Source organism: Drosophila suzukii, chromosome 3, assembly GCF_043229965.1.
Source record: "Drosophila suzukii chromosome 3, CBGP_Dsuzu_IsoJpt1.0, whole genome shotgun sequence".
In the NCBI taxonomy this organism is placed as follows: Eukaryota; Metazoa; Arthropoda; class Insecta; order Diptera; family Drosophilidae; genus Drosophila; species Drosophila suzukii.
In genome coordinates, this window is record NC_092082.1 from 75,144,912 (window position 1) to 75,165,723 (window position 20,812).

Here is a 20,812-nt window from a genome sequence, read left to right on the forward strand (position 1 = left end):
CGAAAACTTAATTGATATAAAAGAATTTAAAGAACTTTCGTGTAACTTTATGTCTGAGAAATATGGAAATATTCTCTTTGTTTCGGTTAATTTTTAAAAGGACTTCCTATGACACAGTTTATCTCATTTTTGGCTAGAAGCAAAATAAAATTCCTAAAATATTCCAACTTCTTTCAGTGTTTCGAAACCTAATTGGTGACAATTTAGGAAAAAATGTCCCCTTTTTTCCCGGTACCATCGGTTGTCAGGCGACCGCAGCAGCAACAAAAACCAAAAGCATCAAAGGCGGCCAGAACATCAAGTTCATTCTAAGCCGTTTGCATTGCAAATTCTGCATCGCCTGTCGACGGGGCTGGTTGGCCCCACAATCACTTTTCAATTAAATGCCATTCTTCCCTCTTTGCCATTATTTTGTGTTTTTTGCCATGGCTCTGGCTTTTTCCGAAGCTCGGAGCAAAATGATTCTGCCACAAAAGCAGCAGGCGTAAAAATACATCGGAGTGGAAACTGGGGGAAAAGAGGTCGACAACTGTTCTTTGAAAATAACGAAATCATTTTGGGTTCATTTATTTACTTGACCAACTCGACGAAAGCCTCTTCAAACTGCCTCCACTGGCAATAACAGCTTGTTCAATTGTCAATCATTAATACGGATTGATTCGACATGACACAAAAACTCGAGCCAGATTGACACGGCGGATCGTTTAAGTCCCCCGAAATTAATTATAAAATCAATTAGCACAGGCTCAAGCCCGAGATTAACACAGATCCAGTCATAATTAGGTGCCCAAAAGCTTTTCTTCTCCTTTCATGGGCGGGGCAAAAAAAAATAGCAATAAAATCCCAGTTGGCCAAGTTGCCCATTTGGGGCGTTAGTCCTGCAGGATTAAGTCCAAAGTTTGTTAATTCGCTGAAATTTAAGGACAAGTAGGCAAATAACTGGGAATTTGGGACCATAAAAAAAGGTGCTTTGGATTGGGAATGAATTGAAAAGGGAACCTTTGAGGAAAATATGTTGGCAACTTTTCGCATTTATTTTTATTTGAACTGCGTATTACCGAATGCGACTAAGTACACGTAAGTATAAGTACGGCATGGATTAAAACTTTCGACTGGTGGGGTCGACTTCAGAGCTCCAGATCTCCAGGTCTCCAGCTCAGGAACCCTTGAAGGAATTGGCGTTGGGAATGGTGGGCGTGGTCGGGGAGTCCACCGCCTCCACGGCATCGCCACGTTTTAGCCAGTGGGGCGCCAGTCGCAGCATCAGGATGGCGCCCAGCGGAGCGGTGAATATAATGGCCAGCACCGAGATGATGAGCACATTGCTGGCCAGAGCCAGCTGCTTCGCACTGGCCACGCTGGCAGCACGTGCCATGTCCAAAGCCACGGGACCCAAGGCGGCCTAAATAAAGAAAAGGGCTAAAATTAAGCACTTGCCACCGCTGCGTATGAGTGATATGTGCGTTGTGCAGCGGATTCGGATTAAATGCGGTTCGCTTTGCAGTTTTAATTAAATCACTGCAAGGAAGGTGGACAGTGAAATATGCACCGCATATTAGGGAAAAGTTAGACAGGCGCACATGTGACCAACTCAGCTTTTTTGGGGAAGTAAGTAAGCCAGCGGAACATTTAAATTTTGGGGCAACCACAGAGACGCACACTCGCTCGCACAGGCGACATAAACAAAATGTCCGCTTGCGGTTAAACTGCAAACAAAAGGCTGGCATGCCAACTGCAGCCGCAGGAGCAGGACCTGCGATGACTCTGGCCGAAAGAGGACATGACCTGCAAATACGTGTATAACTTAAGCATGGGGAAAACACCAGGACAGGCCGGGGCCAGGACAACCTGGTGGACAGCAAGGACAGGCAGAACGGGCAGGACATCCAGGACGATCAGGACGACGGGCAGTCTGCTCGTGGCAAGCGAGTGAAATGGCCGGCAATGAAATAAAAAGCGCCACCAGGCCAGGAGACAACGGATGGGAAATGGAAAATGGAAAATGGAGTAGGAAAAGGGTAAGGGTAGGGGAATGGGGGGCAGTGGCAATGGGAACCGCAGCAACATGACACGCGGAACGGGAAACTTACTTGGACAGTTGCTTTGGGAAAACCGGAAATTGTAATGTAGGCACGTTCCTTTCTCGACAGATTTCCGCCATATGTGGATAAATATGCAAAAGCCAGGCGAAACTGAAAACAAGAACAAGAAAGTGGTCATCTCTAGCTCTAGGTTTTTTCCCCTCAGTTTTCCGTGTGCAGGTAACATTTGCATTGCGGTGCCGGAACATTTTCATTTCGGTTCACCCCCAAACCCAATCCGGAATCTCCACTTGGCTTTGCTGCTTTCTTCTTTCTTTTTTTTTTTTTTGTTTTACCAGGATGGATGTACCCCACAAAACCGTGGGGACCCGAGTATTCCCCGCACAAACTGGCTGAGAAGCGAGAGAAATTAAATAAGTGGCCGGGGCGAACATTTGTTGCACCACCGGCCACGCCTCCGGCGACCATTTTAATTACCAAACTTCCGACGAGCACCAACAATGCGCCATAACCGATTACATGGCCCTGCAGCACGTTGAAATTAATTTCCTTGCCAATAAGGGCAAACGAGACGGGCTTGAGGAACTTCCACATGAGGTCCAGACGCTTGGGAACACTCGCCTGCAGGGGAGAGAAATCAATAAGTTGTTATTAGATCGGGCAGCTAGTTCATTATATTCCCCATTTAAATCAGCCCATCAATGGCCGGCAAGCAGGAAGCAAGCCAATCGGCTTACGGAGCGTTGCCTTGGAACTCAAGTGCAGTTCGAGTGCAAAAACACCGCCTTTCGCAGGATCTGGGTTAAAAGTTTAAGACAGAAGGTAAATGGGAAGATACCCAACGAAAAAAAAGTGAACAAAACACTTGCTCGAAACAAATCGAGAACCGGCAGTCAACTCTGACATGGGACAAGGACGTGATGTCACAAATTACCTAGCAAAAATCCCGCACATACAGCCGCTTTTTTCGGCTGCAGCGGGACAGACATAAAAAATGGCACTACTGCCAGGGAACATTTTTCTTGACCCAAAACCAAACAAATCAGAAAAAGAAAGGAGCGTGTGGGCCCTATACCCCAAAAGCACTCAGAATCTCAAAGGTGGAGGAAAAGCCAGAGTCTGGAGCTCAGAGAGCCAGCCGACTGGACCAATCCTGATCCTTAAAACATGGAGAAAAATATTGGGGGAAAACCTGCTAATCCATGCCAGGTCTTCTAGATGAGTAAACTTTAAGAAGGATTAAACCTAATAATACTTTACTCTAATTTTTTTTCAAAATTTCAAAGGAGAAAATATATTTCCAAGTTTGATAAAACATCATAAAGATTTTCAAGAATTATATTTAATCACATGTGCAGGAAATACCTCAGACATTAAATAAGACAGCTGAGACAAGTATTGAACATATCAATCTGATAGCATTTAAATTATGGAAAAATGTCATGGTTTTCTTTCCAGTTCTTGAATGTTTGAATAGGATAAATATCAAAATTGAAAATAATCGATTCATATTAAATTGTTTCAAATTAAATAAAATTTAAATACAAATTGTAGGAAGTATCTTTTCCATAAGATACATTGGTGAGACAACAGTGTTATAAACCTATCAAATTTATATGCTTTGAAGAAGAAATAAGGACCTATCATAAAATAAAAAAATCACTCCTGGCTATTATTCATATCTTGTAGTTTGAACGTTATCCAGATCCTTACTTTTTTCCTTACAACATGTAACCCCCAATTTTTACCAGTGCGGAGTACTCACAATTTGCTGGGCCTGCAGCTGCGGGGGCGTCAGTCTGGCCTCCTCCCGCCGCCAGCCAATCCTCGCAATAAAGGCGGTCGTTACACAACCCAGAGCTCCTGCCGACGTATAACCGATGACGCGGCTGCCCATCACGGCGATGGTTCCGCCCAAGACGGTAAGGACGAAACGGAGCCCATTTGCGTACGTCTGCGGAGGATGGGAAAAAGACAGATATGAAGAGAGTGAATGGCAAAACAGGTGAGTTAGGCTGGCCGGGCAAAAAAGGCGAAATCACTTACAAAACTCTGATGGAAACTGCTTTTTTACCCGCCCACCTGCGTTGTTTGTGTTGTGTGTGTGTATGCGGTCAGCTGCGTATACGCAACGTGTGCTGCAGTCAAGGAAAAACCAGGAAAACCAGGAAAACCCTCCTATCCTATCCTCCCATCTCCTCTTTGTTTTTGTTTGCATATACCATTTTTTTCCAAGCTCTAAAATTGTACTAAAATGACTTCTACAACGGTTTAGATCTGATAAATCTCGCCTGCAACAATGTTTTCTCAGCCGGAATTTTTGGATATTTTGTAATATCTTCAGTGTCAACTTGTCAGTTTTTTCTGGCTGGTGCTGAGAGTGATTGGGATCTTTTAATTTACCTGGTGACTTTCCCAATAGCCCGTTGAAACACCGCAAATGGCTGCAATTCAATTTACGCCCTCGCCTTTGTCAAGATATTTTCATTTAACTTTAAACTGGTCGTTCTAGTAAAATGGCATGAAATTGCCTTCGACATCGTTAGGTCTTACTAGTCTTTATTATAGGAAAACGGAAGTTTTCTCTCGCACCGGTATACTTATTTAATTCTACAACTTGAGTTGCCGCCACCTCGTTGAATTACAAACTTTTACGCGAATATTTTATTGAAAAATACTGTCAACCGGCTCGGGAAAAATAAGTGGCAAAAGGTGACGTTGAATGCAAAATTACAGAGGACTGCGTAATAATAATAAAATAAAGGCGGTGGCGATGACATGCGAAAAGATGCTGAGACCGAAACCGAGGCCTGATGACAGACCCCCCTTTCGGAGCCCTTTTTCCCACTATTTGAACCCCCTTGGGGGTGTGACAGCGAATAGCCCATGGCTGTATATATATGGTATGTGTGTGTGTATGGTTGATGGGCGGCACGAGGTGGTTTTGGGGGTGGTGTGTAAAATATGCAAGGATGCAACTTCAACGGCGCTCAGCGTGAAATTTTTGTACAAACTGCAGCCCTGCGTGGATGCGGATGTGGATGCCACTTGACGATGGCAAAGGCGAGCGCGACTTGCAGAAAACAAAAGTTATGAGAACTCGACGGGAGTGTGTGTATAAGGGGGCAGGGTGGTTGGGTGGTGCAACCCATTCAGTGCACCACCACCCATGGCGTTTGATTATGCGCGCCATTAGCGGTGTAAGTTGCGGCAATGAGTTTTGTGGCTCTGGCTGCGGCTGCCTCGATGTCCCCGGCATAACTTCACATAGATGCTGGCAGTAACTGTCGTCGCAAATGTCGCCAGCTCCGTCGTTGCCGTTGTCGTTGTCGTTGCCGCTATGCATGTAAGTGTCTTTTTATGCAAAATGCACCCACACAAACAACCGCGCAGGGGGCTGAGCGGAAGCTAACACTGCGAGAAAATGAGGGTCCTAAGAATGGGATTGGTAGCTTGTATTCAAGATGTTTCAGTCCTGAGATGACATAGCTTAGAGTGCTGATATCATATCTTGCAGTCAAGTTCCAACCGAAGTTGTATATACAACTTGAACACTTGCAAATAAACCGATTCCATAATACAGACTTCTCTTCTTCGTTCTCAAAATATTGCGAAAGCAATATGAACATTACCTTATTATATCATAACATATCATTATCCATGGCAATCCTATTTTATAGAGTTTTTTTTCCATCGTGAAAATACTATTCATTTCAGGACCTATTTTTCTGAGTGCAGTCTTCTGAAGCCCCACGTACATATGGCACAGCTACCGCCCCCAACCCCCACCCATCTCCCTTTCTCTCTAGAGACTGGCGCGCGTTTTGCATCATTAAATGCGCTGATTGAGTGTCTAAGTGTTCACTGAATGTGCATTTTAAGTGCAGCCCGCTCGAGGACGAGCAGCAGGACGAGAAGGACGCGCAGGACGAGCTGCGTCTGGGTCCGCGCCTTTGTCTGGCAGCTTACCGCGTTGCGCGACGGCAAGTACTGGAGCATCGAGCCGTAGAGATAGCCGAAAACGAGTCCAATCCCGATGCCAATGGGACCCTGCAGCACTTGCTGCGTGAGCGAGGCTGCAAGTAAGCGGAGTGGGGGGTTTATTTAACTTTGACACTCATTCCGACTCTGAATCCGATTCCCGATTTCCAGGGCACGGCGGGTGGCACGCACTCGTTGAGAATATTACGCTGATTATCACGCCGAACATGAAGATGGCCACCACATCGTTGCATGTGGTCATGGCGTAGATGAGCGTGTGTATGCCGCTGTTCAGGCCGAGGCGATCCTCCTTAAGCTTCAGCATCACGGTGACGACCACATTGGGGGAGACGGCTGTGATGACCAGGCTGTAAAAATACCCCCGGGGCCACCAGGACCGTTAAGCCTTCCGTTAATCCAAGTATTCCATTAGCCGCACTCACCCCAAAGCGATGCCCCACAGCCAGGGCATGGAGAGCGTGAGGTAGGCCAGTACGGCGATGGCGGCCACCTCCACAATGGTGGGCAGCAGGGTCAGGCGAAGAATCATGAACCATAGCCGCTTAAAGGCCTCGCCATCCAGGCCCAGGCCAGCCAGCAACATGATGTTGATCAAGGCCATCTCCCTGTATTATGAGGAAACCACATTATATGTTTCTCAAAATTATTTATTATATTACCTTAAAAACAACTCGAACTTCTGATAGCCCTCAAAATTGGCCAGGCCCACATTGGCATACAGCACGCCGAAGAAGAGCATGCCCAGCATATCCGGCAGGTTGACAAAGGTCACCAGGATTCCAGAGATCTGGGCGCCCACGAAGAGGAATGCAATGCGCATGATGACCGTCTGTGGCTGCGAGTATTCCGGCAGCAAAACCCAGCCCATGGCCCAAAGGCCCAGGAAAATGGCCAGCAGGGCCACCAGTTCGGAAGTGTTTACCCAATGGGACAGAAAATGCAGCCACCTGAGAAGGAGTTCAAAAAGGTTATGAATACACCAAGGAACCTCTTTCTTTATAAAGCCTTTCATGTGTCTCTCCCTAAATTATGTACACGTAATTGCTGCTAATTACCGAGCCCACTTAGAGCTATAAAAGCAGCCAGCCCCTGGGAAAATACAACCAGGACTAAAATGGTAAGCCACAAGGAACGCATTGAATCCATGAGCCTGATTCTCCGGGTCATGCAACTGTTTGGCCTCTGGCCCTGTTCCCTGAAAGCTGGCGAGGTGTGGACTTTCTCCGGTTTCCTAAAGCAGAACTATCGCTTCCTGCTGCACCTGCCCATAACCTTCACCTTCATCGGACTCATGTGGCTGGAGGCCTTCATCTCGAGCGATTTGGAGCAGGCTGGTCAGGTGCTCTACATGTCCATCACCGAGATGGCTTTGGTGGTAAAGATCCTGAGTATTTGGCATTATAGGACTGAAGCCTGGCAGCTGATGGAGGAGCTACAAAGTGCTCCTGACTACGAACTTCGCCAGCAGGAGGAAAAGGATTTCTGGCGCCGGGAGCAACGATTCTTTAAGTGGTTCTTTTACATCTACATCCTAATTAGTTTGGGCGTGGTATACAGCGGTTGTACTGGGGTGCTTTTCCTCGAGGACTACGAGCTGCCCTTCGCCTACTACGTTCCCTTCGAGTGGCAAAATGAGAAAAGGTATTGGTTCGCCTACGGTTACGATATGGCTGGAATGACGCTGACCTGCATCTCGAACATCACCTTGGACACCCTGGGATGCTACTTCCTGTTCCACATCTCTCTTCTATATCGTCTACTTGGCCTACGATTGAGGGATCTTAAAAATATGGAGGATGAGGCCCAATTTGACCACGAGTTGCGTGGCATCTTTATATTACATCAGAGTGTTCGAAGGTCTGGTGATATTTCTAACTATCTTAAGTTTCTCTTATAATATTACTGTAATTTCACAGATTAACAAGAAGCTGTGAGAAAATTGTATCTCCCTATATATTATCTCAGATTATTCTGAGTGCCCTAATCATCTGTTTCAGTGGATATCGCTTGCAGCACGTGGGCATTCGGGATAATCCCGGCCAGTTTATATCCATGCTGCAGTTCGTCAGTGTGATGGTCCTGCAGATTTTCCTGCCATGTTTCTATGGCAACGAGATAACCGTCTATGCCAACCAGCTGACCAACGAGGTTTATCACACCGATTGGCTGCAATGTCGACCACCGATTCGCAAGTTGCTGATTGCCTATATGGAGCACCTGAAGAAACCTGTCACCATCCGAGCTGGCAACTTTTTCGCCGTTGGATTGCCCATTTTTGTTAAGGTTTCTACTTTCCAACCTGTGTATATCTCCTTCTCTAAAGATCTTTCCTCTGATCTTGCAGACCATCAACAATGCCTACAGTTTCTTCGCTCTATTATTGAATGTATCGAAATAAATTGTATAACTTAAAAAAATAAAATATACATAATTTACAAATATTAAATATGAAATGTATCGAATTATTGTTATATTGTAATCTTAATTGCGATTTCATTTAGAAAGAAAATAAAAACTATAATTTTTCAAACTAAAGATTCATTTTATTAAATAGCTGTTTAGTAGTTGGATATTCCCTTCAAATTTATTTTGCATCTGTGTATATATTAGCAAGCATTAGGTAACAATTAAATAAATCATTTTAGAATTTTAAAATGTGATAAAAAATTATGATCTTCTTCGACTTGTATACGTTTTATTTGACAAATTTATTTTAAAAAAATTTATCATCAAGTCAGAAACCTATTAGGACTCTTAAAATCAGACATCTTTACTGCTGGTCAGATCTTGATGCACTGATTTAAAATTTTTTGGAGTTCGGGAATGCATACAACAATGATGGGGTTATTTCCCCAATTATCTTCTCTTTCTATTGCGTGACTTACACATTTTGTGACGGTCAACAATTAATAGATTTTAATGTCAGCAAGCTAATTATTGTAATTGCCCTGCTCATTAATTGTGTAAATATTTTGGTTGGTTACCTAAACAATTCAGGGACGGAGCAACTTGAGAGCTATGCTCCCAATATGAACCGGTTCCTAACTTTCAATATAATAACCAACAGATAAATATGGTTTTAATGATGCAAGTAATAATTTTAAAGCCCATAAAGGAACTAGGATGTAAAAAGTCAGTTCCTGTGGGAAAAAATTTAATAATACCTCCCTAGTTCAGCCACATAAAAAAATATTCCCAAGGTGACCCATAAGGGCTTTTGGGAACTAGAAGGGTTATAAAAGCCGGAAAATTGTGTAGGTTATTCAATAAGTAAATTAAAATTAAGCTGGTGAAAATGGAGTCCACGAATCGTCTAAGTGCCATCCAATCTCTGTTGGTAATTCAACGATGGATAGGACTCCTGAAATGAGAAAACAAGGAAGAAGATGGCCTTATATCCTGGCTGAAGCGCATTTATCCCTTTTTGTTACACCTGCCGTTGACTTTTACTTATATAGCACTCATGTGGTATGAAGCCATAACTTCATCTGATTTCGAGGAAGCTGGACAAGTTCTATACATGTCTATAGCCGAACTTGCCCTGGTCACTAAAATCCTGAATATTTGGCATCGACGCAATGAAGCAGCTAGCCTTATCAACGAATTACAACACGATCCTGCCTATAATCTGCGCAATACCGAAGAAGTTCAATTTTGGCAGCAAAATCAAAGGGGCTTTAAGCGCATCTTCTATTGGTACATCGCTGGCAGCCTTTTTGTGGCTATAACGGGATATATAAGCGTGTTTTTCCAAGAGGAGTACGAGCTGCCCTTCGGATACTACGTGCCCTTTGAATGGCGCAGCAAGGAGCGATATTTCTACGCCTGGGGCTACAATGTGGTGGCCATGACTCTGTGCTGCCTATCCAATATTCTCTTGGATACTTTGGGATGCTATTTCATGTTCCAGATAGCCTCGCTTTATAGGTTGATAGGGATGCGCCTGGAGGCTCTGAAAAATGCCCCCGAGAAGAAGGCCAAGCCGGAGTTGAGAAACATTTTCCAACTTCATGCCAAAGTCCGCCGATTGACGAGGCAATGTGAAGTCCTGGTTTCGCCCTATTTCCTATCTCAGGTAGTCTTTAGTGCTCTTATCATCTGCTTCAGTGCCTATCGACTGGTGCACATGGGCTTTAAGCAGCGCCCCGGACTTTTCGTGACCACCATACAGTTCGTGGCCGTCATGATCCTTCAGATTTTCCTACCCTGCTATTACGGCAATGAGCTGACCTTCCATGCCAATTCTCTTACCAATAGTGTCTTCGGAACCAACTGGCTGGAGTACTCCGTGGGCACTCGGAAGCTGCTCATCTGCTACATGGAGTTCCTCAAGCGACCGGTGAAAGTGCGAGCTGGGGTGTTCTTCGAAATAGGACTGCCCATCTTTGTAAAGGTGAAATTAGCAAGAGGTGTTTATATTTCCAAAGGAATTTTCATGTTGTTACATTTTTATATTATCTAAACCTTTATCCTCTCGGAACTGAAAACCCTCTTAAGTACCGTACATATATCACAGCCTTTAACCCATAACTTTTGGCAGACTATCAACAATGCCTACAGTTTCTTCGCCCTGCTGCTGAAGATATCCAAGTAAAGTGAGACCCTTGCTGCAGAACCACAATGTAGCACCCACCCACGGGTCGGATACGTAACATTGTAACTCATACGCCGCGTTGTTGTGAACATGGAGAATAAACGCCTGCAGCCAACAAGGCATTTCGCCAGCTATTAAACTAAGTGTCGCAGCCAAAAAGGGAACAAGAAATCGGGCTCGCCAGCGACTAGACGTCGGGGGATACGAGAATGAGATATGCCTGGTAACAGGACCCCATCCCCAATTCCCATCCTGAATCCCATTCCCATTCCCAAAACAGAGCGGAAGCACGCGCTGCTGCCTAGTGCAGCGGCAACTTCCACGACGACATTGTTGGGGATCCCAACAAAAGAAATACAAAATACGAAATACAGTACACAGAATACAGTGTACAAAACGAAGGAGAAGGCAGCCAACGGATATGCGAAAAACGCGTGCAATGCAAGTGTGAATGGCGGCGCTGCTGTCCCGCCGGAAGTGCATTCAAAGGGTTAAGCGCAAATCCGCACAATGGCAGCCCAGCGAAACCCGGAGTGCCGGCCACATGAGCTTTTCACTTACCATTTGGGTCCTTTGTACTCCTCGCCACGGACTCCGCCAGGAGTTTGGGTTTGAGTTTGAGTTTGAGCTGCAGTTGGGGTCGGGGTCGGGTAGCTGGAGTTTCCCCCATTGTTGCCGGCAACATTCTGTGTTGTATTTGTTAAATTTAATGATGTCGGCGTTAAAATTATTGTTGCAGCGTTTTGTGCGGCGTCACCGCCCGCATCCTCTGGGATTTTCTGTATGTCTAATTTGGTATGCAGCGGGCGGGGGGCCGGGATGTCGCCTTGCGCGTCCTGGGGCGCTGCTCCTTGTGTCATATTGTCACCTGGCGCCAGGACCCTGTTGCTGTTGTTGTGCTGCTGCTGCTGTTGTCTGCTGCGCTGAGCTGTAAGTGGCAAACAGATTTAAATGTCTTAATAGATATGTCAGCGGAAAGTGCACTGGGATAAAATGGGGAGTAGTTCATATACCTAAAAAGAAATGGCATTGGGAACTGGCATTATTTTTAAAGACTTAATTGGTTGCTCTAAGGATGCTCAAAAGATATAGAGGCCCCAGGAAGTACTAATAAATTAAAAAAATTATTGAAGGCACCGAAAAGTATGCAACAATATATTTTGTACAATTTGTATACTTAGAAAGACAGCGTAATTATTTTACTGCATACTTTTAGGCTATAACACAATTTAATAGATAGACAATTTTGGCATTTTAAGTAGGTTTATTGATTTTAGAAATTCTTGTTTTCACATTTATTGCCGTGTATTTAACGGCGAAACCAAATAGAGTAGGACCATTGACTGGCTTATAAGTGCCAAGCAGCTGCATTTAGTCCATTTGGCATTCACTCCCGCTGCTCATGCATAACGAAGGCCCAACAGCAGTTGGATCGTTTAAATTGCAAAGTGCAGCAGACACACAAGCTCCTCACCACTCAAGGCGATGGCGCAATGAAGATTGCAACAAAGATTGACAACCGTTGATTGCGCCGAGGAGGCACAGGCAGAGGCGCAGACGAGGACGAGCACGAGGACACCGCTGCCGGCAGGAAGCTGTCTTCACCTGGGCCAGGACGAGCACAAGGACGAGCCCAGACAGACAGGTGCACGGTTTGCGAGAGTCGCCTCCATAATTGGCTTCATTGTTGCCGCGACAACTTCACAGGTTGAGAAAGGCGCTAGGCGCTAGGTGCTAGGTGCTAGGAAATACATAAATATATTCATTTATAATTAGCGCACTTAATGTCGGTTCTCTGGGAATCCGAATGGAGATCCGAATCCAAGCCATTCCAAGCAATTGACGCCTCCACGCCGGCTAATTGGAGTGGAGACTGATATTTGCATATGAAGCGCCGTTCTAATAACAAGAATTTACAATCCCCTTCTCATCCCAATTATTATGCACAGCCGACTCTGTATATGTCTCTATCCCATAGGCCCTGCAATCAGCACTTGATTTCTGATTCGATTCCAGATTCTTTGCCCTTTTTAGCCATGTTTGTATTTGAGTTTAGAAGACAATCTGCTTGTCATTTGTCACCACTCGAATGGCTACGTGTTAATTGTGCGCAAATATTTAGCGCCAATTCTCGCCGGTGCGAACTCCAGTTCCATTTCCAGTTGTTCGGGGTGACAATTTCGCTGTTTGCGTATCGGTCCATCGATCACGTGTCGATTGTGATTCAGCGCGTCATACGACTCTTTGGCACACACGGCTAAATTGATTGCCGATGCTAATTGGGTGTCATAATGCAGAAAGCACAAATATATATAGTGAACGCGTAATCACAGCTAATAGAGCTCGAATTATTACAACCACAAATGAAATATTTACTTAATTTGATTTGAAGTCCCTCTCATAGAATTTTTGTATGCTAATACATCTCTTTTTATTTCACTTTTCCAAATCTCATAGTCAAAATATTCAAATAAATCAAAAATACCAACTTAAAAATTCACAAAAATGCTTTTATATTGATTCTCAGCCAAGTAGGATATGGGCCATCATGCTTTGACTTTAAATTTTATGATTCTCTCAGACAAAAAAAAATGAAGAAAAGAAATATAAAACCAACTGCATAAATCGATTTTAAATCCCTCTTAGGCCTGCACAATATACCGAAAATAGTTCAATCTGTTCCATTTTAATAAAACTGAAACAATAAAAATCTCAAATTCTGAAAATCTGGATTCTCAAAAATAATTAAACACCAATTAAAGAATGCATACCAATGCAGCAATGAACTGGTTCGAAGTCAAGTGAGACTTTTACTATAAATTCTTGATTTTCCTGGACAACAATAAAACTAAAATAAACAAAAATAAAACCACAACTGATGCCTACAACTGTCTGAGAGAGATAACGAAAATAATCGTTTCAAAACACCGGCAATCAAAATAATCACCGACAAAGAGTAACGCTTCCTCTCTTCACAGCTACACATCAAAACCAAATAATTTTAATTATAATTTCATTTAAAATAATAAAGTAATCTGCTTTGGGAACGCGGGAGCTGAAAGCAAAACATTAAATTTATGCACTTTTTGAAAACAATAACGAACTAAAAAACCCAGAGCGCTAATAGAAATGGTGGTTCCCAACAATCAACAGAATGATGAAAGTCGGGAAATTATGGGCTTTCCTGACGTTACTGGGGCTTACCTGGGCAGCGGGTAAATGAATTAGTTTATTTTAGCCACAGCACTTATAAAACTAGCAATATTCACTGGCATCATACACTCGCACTCGATGAAAATTGCTGTTTTATTAAAATCGTTTCATAACCGAACCGCACAAATATAATGCCAAAACACCGACTAATCGCGTTCAAAGGCAGCGGCCAACTGAGATGGAAACGTTGTATGGAAAGCTCGCAGCCTCTGTCGTATATACCTTTTATCTTATGCTAATAAAAAACATATATCTAGGAGTTCGAGACGCTCTCGTGGGCACGCGAGCGAAACGCACAAAATATTTGTTTAATAATTTAAAATTAGCGAGCAAATGGCGAGTGAGAGAACTCCCGTGTGTGATAATGAGAACATATGGATGGGACTATTTGTTGGAGGTGCTAATCCGAAGAGCAGTCGGAAACCGATCATGATTAAGATGTTATATGGTATTCCCACTGATTAAAGTGCGTTGTAAGCCCCGGGCTGTTTTCATAGTTGTGGAAGTAATACTCCGCGTAACACTGCTCTCCAAAATAAACACTTATTTGACCCGGGGCCCAATTTTGATTACGAGCATTTGCTTATCAATTAATTAGCCCATAACCAACAGGAAACTTATGTACGCCCTGCAAATATTTGCCATTTCAGCGCGGCTAAACTCCCGACTCGGTGCGGTTCAGTTAAGTTGAATTCATTATGACTATATTTACAAGTTCAATGCGAAGTTCGCGTTTGAACTACAACAAATATTTAAGTTTTGCTAATTAATTTAAAATATCTCCGCCATAACAAAATAAACTGGGAAAAGTTGCATGTTCAGTGGAACGATAACGGAGGCAAGATTTCCTCTCCATCTTTTTGAATTATGTGCCTCATTTAAAAGTTTTTGCGGCACTTACTTTTATTTTTTGCCAGCTTCTGTCGCTGCCCTGGCAAAAAAAAAATGGTGCATAAATTGCGCAAAGGTGTCAGCGAAGATAGCGCTCAGGTATTGTAAGAGAGCACTTTCGGAGGTCTTTTCGCTGCTGTGATATTTCATATTTCATATTCATGCGCTGCACTTGCTGCGCGGCAAAAAGAAGCCGTTGAGCCAACTTGAACTGCAAGTTGGGCAGGTCATTAAGGCTTCTTTGGCCGCCCCATTGATTATTACCTTTGGCAGTTGCCGTTTCAGTTCCCCAGGATAGTGCCACGCCCCCTATCGCCGCTCGCCGCCCACTTGCCGCCGGCACTTTCTGGCATTTTATCTTGTCATATTTTCTGCAACTTTCAAGTGACCAGGCACGAAAATAATGCAAAAGTTCCTCTAAGCCAAGGCCCTGGCTGGCGAGCATCTCGCTTTTCAATTGCCGAAGAACTTTCCACACAAATTATGGCCACTGGTCGCAAAAAAGCGAAGATCCTGCTCCCCAGGATGGAAAAAAGTAATGGCTGCAGCTGCATTTCCGGCCAAAGTTTTTGTCATTCAGCTGTCATGTGCGGACTATTGCGTACGAGTGCGAATCTGAGGTGTTAATTGGAAGCGAGGCGAACACTTCTCCGGACGACGTCGGACCGAAAACTAAACAACAAGATATTCGAAAAAGTTCTTTAAGGTCTGATGGAGAATTTATGGCACTTCTCGAAGTTGCAAAACTTTTTTGCCTGTCACTTAACATTTAGATTGTTATTACGTCGTGACAGTAGTAGTGCAGGGCAAAAAGTGCCATAAATTGCTTGGCAGGGGTGTGGATGCTAGTATCTACGGTGATTTATATCAGTTATTCAACTATTCATTATTTACAGGCGAACGTCAGGTGCTTTTTCAATATGTTTAAACGCTAAATTGCACACGGTGATGACTTTTGCTCCTGCTTCTTTTTGCTTTCTTCTTTCTTCTTTCTACTTCATATTTTTCTTTTTTCCCACCTTGAAGGAACTTGAAGTTCCGCCTGTCTGACTCTGAAACTCCAGCTCTGTCTGCAGCATATATCAAATCACTTTGCCCGTACGCAGCACACATTTATTTTATTTATGTTTACTTAAGCGTACCGCCTTTTAACTATGCCAGCCGGCATCCTTGGCGCGTCCTGAATCCCGATTCCGATTCAGACTTGCAACTCCACATAGCGCGCAGTCGGAAAATAATTTCTTTCTGCCGAGGATTGCATTCCGTTGTCACGCACTTCCTGCGCAGAGATGAACTCACGCCCCAGCGATTCGCATCTAATTTAGTGCTCATACATCGCAAATCAGTGGAAACTGGCACTTTCTTGGCTCGGGGCAAGACGAAATAAAAATAGTAGTAGGAAAAACCAGGTCATAAAGCGGCTGAATGACGCTTGGCAAATAAGTCGACAAATTGAAAACGCGCCAAACAAATCCGCTGGCAAAGTCTGGCAGGTGGTCAGGGGTGAAACGGAAAGCTCCGATTAAGCGCAGTTTTAGTAATTAGCTGCGGTGCAAGTGCAAGTGCCAGATCCTTCAGAGCCACTCAAAAGGATATGCTGTTGGGCAAAACGCATCAGCATTCCCACCAGTGTCAATTCAAATGGCGTCGAAAGGGTTTTCGTGACGCTTAACATTCTGCCATTCATTTGGAAATCATTATGCCGAGTCACAGCCATTCTGGCATTTATAAATGTCGCACACTGCGTATACGTAATGAACTGACTTGCACACCCACACACACACACACACACACAGGGGCGCACGGGGCGAATGCGCAATGCACTGCATTTATCAATAGCCGAGCGAATGTTTGTGTGCCAAGCGTATATCATGTTGGCTTTAGTTAACAGAAATGTCGCCGCTTCACTCACAGGCAGAAGCGACATGTGAAAAGTGGGCAGGTGGGCTGATGGGTGGGCTTTGGTGCACCATTCAAGGTTGAGCTTGAGGAATTGCCCGAGACGCTGCATTTAAATGGAATTTATTTAATATAAACGAGTGCCTGCACATGCGAGCATTACTGCAGCCTGCAGCGGTGCGCAAACTTATTTAAATATGACTTCCCGAGTCAAATCAGAGTCAGAGGCGAAATCAGTACCAGAACTGCTGGAATCAAAAACAGAATCTGAATCGGAATCAGTGGTGCAGCCTTCGAGGGCCCAACTCGAATGCAAAGCGAATGCGAATAGCAAATAGCAAGTGGCAAATGCGAAATGAAATGCACAGGAAATGAGCCCCGGCTAATGCATATTCATGGAAACATACTTTGCCGAGGGCCGCGGGCTTTTGCCACTCGTGTTAGCTGTCTGATTGTGGGCATTTGGGCGCAACTAAAACGGCTCATTATTCGTGTGAAAATTCCACAGCGGCCATGGCCCAAAGGGAAATCCTTTTGCTATTCCTTTGCCCCTTCGTTTTGGGCAAAAGTTGGCAAAAGCCCGCGCTCCCCCCGCTGTAAAACCCTTATTTGGACAGATGCAAAACAATTGCAACTCCGGGGGCTTTCAACAATAATAGCTGTTTGGTTGAGGGCGAAAAACCAGCAGCGACCACCTGCCAAAACAGAAGAGCGTAAACAAAAACCCGACCAGAACCAAGAGCAGGGTCCTCCGCACACATGGCCAACAACAGCGTAGCGAAAAATTCCACTGGCCAGAGGGAAACCAAGGAAACGCCTGGGTTTGAGTTTGAGTTTGAGCCGGGACAGCAGCTTCTCGACTGCCAATCGCAGACGTTCTGGCGTCAATATGCGGAAATATTACGTATACGCCGCATTCGCCACCGCCCGTTGTGCCAAGATGTGATTGTGCGGTTCACTTAAAATCGAAATGCCTCAATCAGATCCTGCCAGCTCAGAGAACGGGCTGTGATTTAGCTAGGATCCCTCCTTCGCCGGCGAAACAAAAACCACAACTTTGCATAAACAAACTATGAATATGTGCTGAAGTGCATATCTGAGCACGCATTGTGCACTTGGCTGTCGGAGCCACTTCGCTTGGCTGGCCAACAAAGCGCTGGCATAGACCTGTCTCTCCACAGCATCCTTTTGCCAGTACCAGTCCAATTCCCTGGCATGCATATATTTGTACCTCAGAGTGGATGGGTGGAGAAGGGCAAGAATTTCCGGAACAAATACTTTCGCTCTGCTTCAACTCGGCATTTTTTGAGTTCTCCATGACGACGGTTCACAATTAAACATGTTACTCACCTTCGGAGGCACTCTGGACTGAGGTTCCATGGCTGCGTGGTGGGGGCTGGGGCTTGTCGCCCAGGAGATGCTCCTTTTCGGGCTCCAGGATGCTGGCGGTCACCGTTTCACTGGCCCGCCGGAGCATGTGCAGCGGGGTCAGATTGGCGTCCCGATCCCGCTCCAAGTCCTGCTGGGAGGACAAATTCTCGTAGGACTCGTCAAAGGGGTTGCTGCACCGAAAGGCTTGCAAAGGTGGACCATCACTACCCGCCACCACGTCCATTACATCTGAAGGTGAAGAAATATATTGAAAATCTGCTTACATATGATAGGACTCACAAAACTCTACTGTTAAAAGCACATAGCTAAATTATTTTGAATAGGCCACATTTTTAATTTACATTTTTAGCCTTTTCTAAATAGATTTTACTTTTTTTAAAAAAATTTTGAAAATATAAATCCAATAAATAGAACATTTTTAAAACGTTTTCTAAACTAGATTACTCCCCAGTCATTTAGTTAATTAAAAATGGAACTTTTTGATCAAACAAAATTATAGTAATATTCTCCATTAATGAAAAGCGCTTTGATTTTAATTATCTAAGTTAAGTAAAATAGTATACAAGATTTAATATTTATTTGGCAATCTGAAGATAATAAATTTAAGAGTTATTTTTCTAGTGGATTTTGTCAAGGCCACTAATTTTATAGACCATTAACAAAAATGATGTCAATAAATATAGTTTATAAATCCCAAGTTGAGTAAAAAATAACAAAATATTTAGCATTTATTTGGCAACCCGAAAAAATAAACAAAAGAGTTTATTTTCCACTGGATTATATTATGGAAGTTGGACTGTATTTGCACACGTTTTATTTATTGGCACTCCGGCAAAAAGTGGCATTTAATTGATTAACCATAAACTCGTAAATTAACGCCGAATGTGAGAATCGAGAGCCGCTCGTGCTAAATGCTAGAAACACTGATGAATTAGCTTACCAAAATCGCTGCTCATGGCGACCGGCTGTTGAATGTCGGAGCAAAACAAAACAGACTGAGAAGTGAATGAAAAAATATGAAAGCCAAAGGCAAAGAGCGACTGCTGACGCAATCAAGCGATGACGTAGCCGTCTGTTCTTGACTCAAACTGACAGCCAAAGAGAATCGCAGTGGGCCAAAGAGACTTGGTCTGAAACTGAGGAGCTATACACAATCGACCACTTGACGGACCCGGAGAATTGAGCGAATATAGCTGTATAGGAATCTATGAGATAGCACGCGCGACACGACCGCCGGAAAGGCGGAATCGAATGGAAGTAGCCCAAGAACAAGGAACCGGGAACCCGGAGCTTCTTTTTATTACAACACATGCACTGGCAAATATTTGCCCAGCGCATTAATTAGAAAAGCAATTTAAACAAGCGATTGGCGAGCGGAGAACCAGCGAGCGCTCTTCGATTAAAACTAATTGGCAAACAAACAAGCAGGGCAAAGCAAACCTCCAGTTGGAGAAAAATGAGCGGAATGAGTTTGTGGGGGAAGGCAGAGAGCACACATATAATACATACTTATAAAGGGGAAGTAGCACCCTCGTTTATCTTCGATTCCATGCTCCCTCAGTTTTCTAAGGCAAACCAATTAGCTGATAAATAATTGACATATAATCATAATTTATCCTAAAGAGATAAGGCTTGGTTATTAATAGACATATAATCATATGAGGGTGTTATATCAGCAATTCAAGGGTATTTCATGATGAAATGCTTTCACTTTTTCATGAAAAAGTGGCTGACCTACCGCAATTCTGAATGTTCTCTGAAATATATTAAACCAATGCTGTTGCTTAATAATGTTAGGTATTACAAAAACCAGAAAAAGACAATATTAAATAGTTTTAAATATTTTAATAGAATGGTTTTTATTGGTAATTATTTCTTTTTCTGTAAAAATGCAACCGCAGCTTTCATTAAAAAAGGTGACGCTTGTCTTGTAAATTGTTTTCTGGAAATTTGCATTTTGACTGGCTCATCATATTGGGCTTATTTTGCACTCCCACCGAGTCCGCCGTAATTTAATTGCTGCGCCGGAATATTTTTAATTTACCTGATGGACGCCCCCGACAAAGATAACCAATCTCAGTGACGTCACCGCCATTATCCGTGCTTCACTCAGATCATATCCTCATCATCCGCGTTGAAAAAAGTGTCGTTTGCGAAAATATTTAATTTATTTTAACTATGCACACTTTTTCGATTGTATGCAGTGCCGAGTGCAGTTGGAGTTCCACTATATAAGATGACCATGATGATGATGATGATGGCTCATCAAAAACAAACAGGCGATAGTGTGGAAAGGCAGGACATCGACAAAACCAAAAAAAAAAGAAGTGGGGATAATAAAACAGACTTGCTCTATTTGCCGCGCACACATGTTGTTACAGGACTGTGATTTTTGTTGTATCAAATTGGAATTTTTTCCTTAAATATGGTAAACATCGATGGTGCAGAGATTTATGTATAGCGCCGCGTTGATGAAAATGACTCGCCGCTGCATTGACCGTGTTTACTGTTTGTCAGACAGGGCAGCAATTTACGCCCCCGCGTTTTTGCAGGAGGCAAAAAACATTAATTTGCATGCAAGTCAATTATCAGGAGGCAGCAAACAGACAGGCGCTGGTTACCATCGCCGTTGCTGTTGTCGGTTTTCGGTTTTCAGTACAAATATCAGAATTATTTTTGCACCAAAAGGAGGTACTCACGAAATTGAGATGCTCTTGCAATGGGTTTCCACAAAAAAAACAGGTTTATATATCAAAAGAATCGCTATCCTTGATAAATG

The 20,812-nt window shown here is 43.7% G+C and overlaps 3 protein-coding genes across 5 annotated transcripts; 2 read left to right on the forward strand and 1 right to left on the reverse strand.

The window, feature by feature from the left end:
• Positions 1-1,011: 1,011 nt before the first annotated feature.
• On the reverse strand, positions 1,012-19,203 carry Nha2 (Na[+]/H[+] hydrogen antiporter 2). 3 transcript variants are annotated; one of them, XM_036817139.3, is made up of 11 exons: positions 18,974-19,203; positions 17,992-18,261; positions 11,200-11,566; positions 6,704-6,991; positions 6,467-6,649; positions 6,216-6,391; positions 6,012-6,118; positions 3,808-3,996; positions 2,520-2,663; positions 2,091-2,192; positions 1,012-1,402 (listed from the first exon to the last, which is right to left on the reverse strand). In XM_036817139.3, exons 1-11 carry the CDS (start codon positions 18,987-18,989, stop codon positions 1,157-1,159), a joined length of 2,088 nt encoding a protein of 695 aa, XP_036673034.3. In that variant the 5' UTR covers positions 18,990-19,203; the 3' UTR covers positions 1,012-1,156. The 3 variants fall into 3 exon arrangements, with proteins under 3 accessions (XP_036673034.3, XP_065721992.2, XP_065721993.2); XM_065865920.2 differs by lacking the exons at positions 17,992-18,261; positions 18,974-19,203 and adding an exon at positions 15,007-15,354; XM_065865921.2 differs by lacking the exons at positions 17,992-18,261; positions 18,974-19,203 and adding an exon at positions 13,843-14,130.
• On the forward strand, positions 6,986-8,514 carry Or94a (Odorant receptor 94a). The gene is made up of 3 exons (XM_017068907.4): positions 6,986-7,901; positions 7,961-8,327; positions 8,389-8,514. The coding sequence occupies exons 1-3, from the start codon at positions 7,159-7,161 to the stop codon at positions 8,440-8,442; spliced, it is 1,164 nt and encodes a 387-aa protein (XP_016924396.3). The 5' UTR covers positions 6,986-7,158; the 3' UTR covers positions 8,443-8,514.
• Positions 9,340-10,969, forward strand: Or94b (Odorant receptor 94b). The gene is given in 1 exon segment (XM_070995717.1): positions 9,340-10,969. A coding segment is annotated over 1 exon segment (1,167 nt). The 3' UTR covers positions 10,507-10,969.
• Positions 19,204-20,812: the final 1,609 nt, after the last annotated feature.

What these genes read in the sequence shown, in the direction of transcription:
- Or94a (XM_017068907.4), top strand. Translation starts at nt 7,159, where the DNA reads ATGGTAAGCCACAAGGAACGCATTGAATCCATGAGCCTGATTCTCCGG. An exon ending in TTACATCAGAGTGTTCGAAG is followed by an intron (nt 7,902 to 7,960) that starts GTCTGGTGATAT and finishes GTAATTTCACAG; the next exon opens with ATTAACAAGAAGCTGTGAGA. An exon ending in GATTGCCCATTTTTGTTAAG is followed by an intron (nt 8,328 to 8,388) that starts GTTTCTACTTTC and finishes CTGATCTTGCAG; the next exon opens with ACCATCAACAATGCCTACAG.
- Nha2 (XM_036817139.3), bottom strand. An exon ending in CTGTGGGGCATCGCTTTGGG is followed by an intron (nt 6,392 to 6,466) that starts GTGAGTGCGGCT and finishes GTATTTTTACAG; the next exon opens with CCTGGTCATCACAGCCGTCT. An exon ending in TTCCCAAAGCAACTGTCCAA is followed by an intron (nt 1,403 to 2,090) that starts GTAAGTTTCCCG and finishes TTCTTTATTTAG; the next exon opens with GCCGCCTTGGGTCCCGTGGC.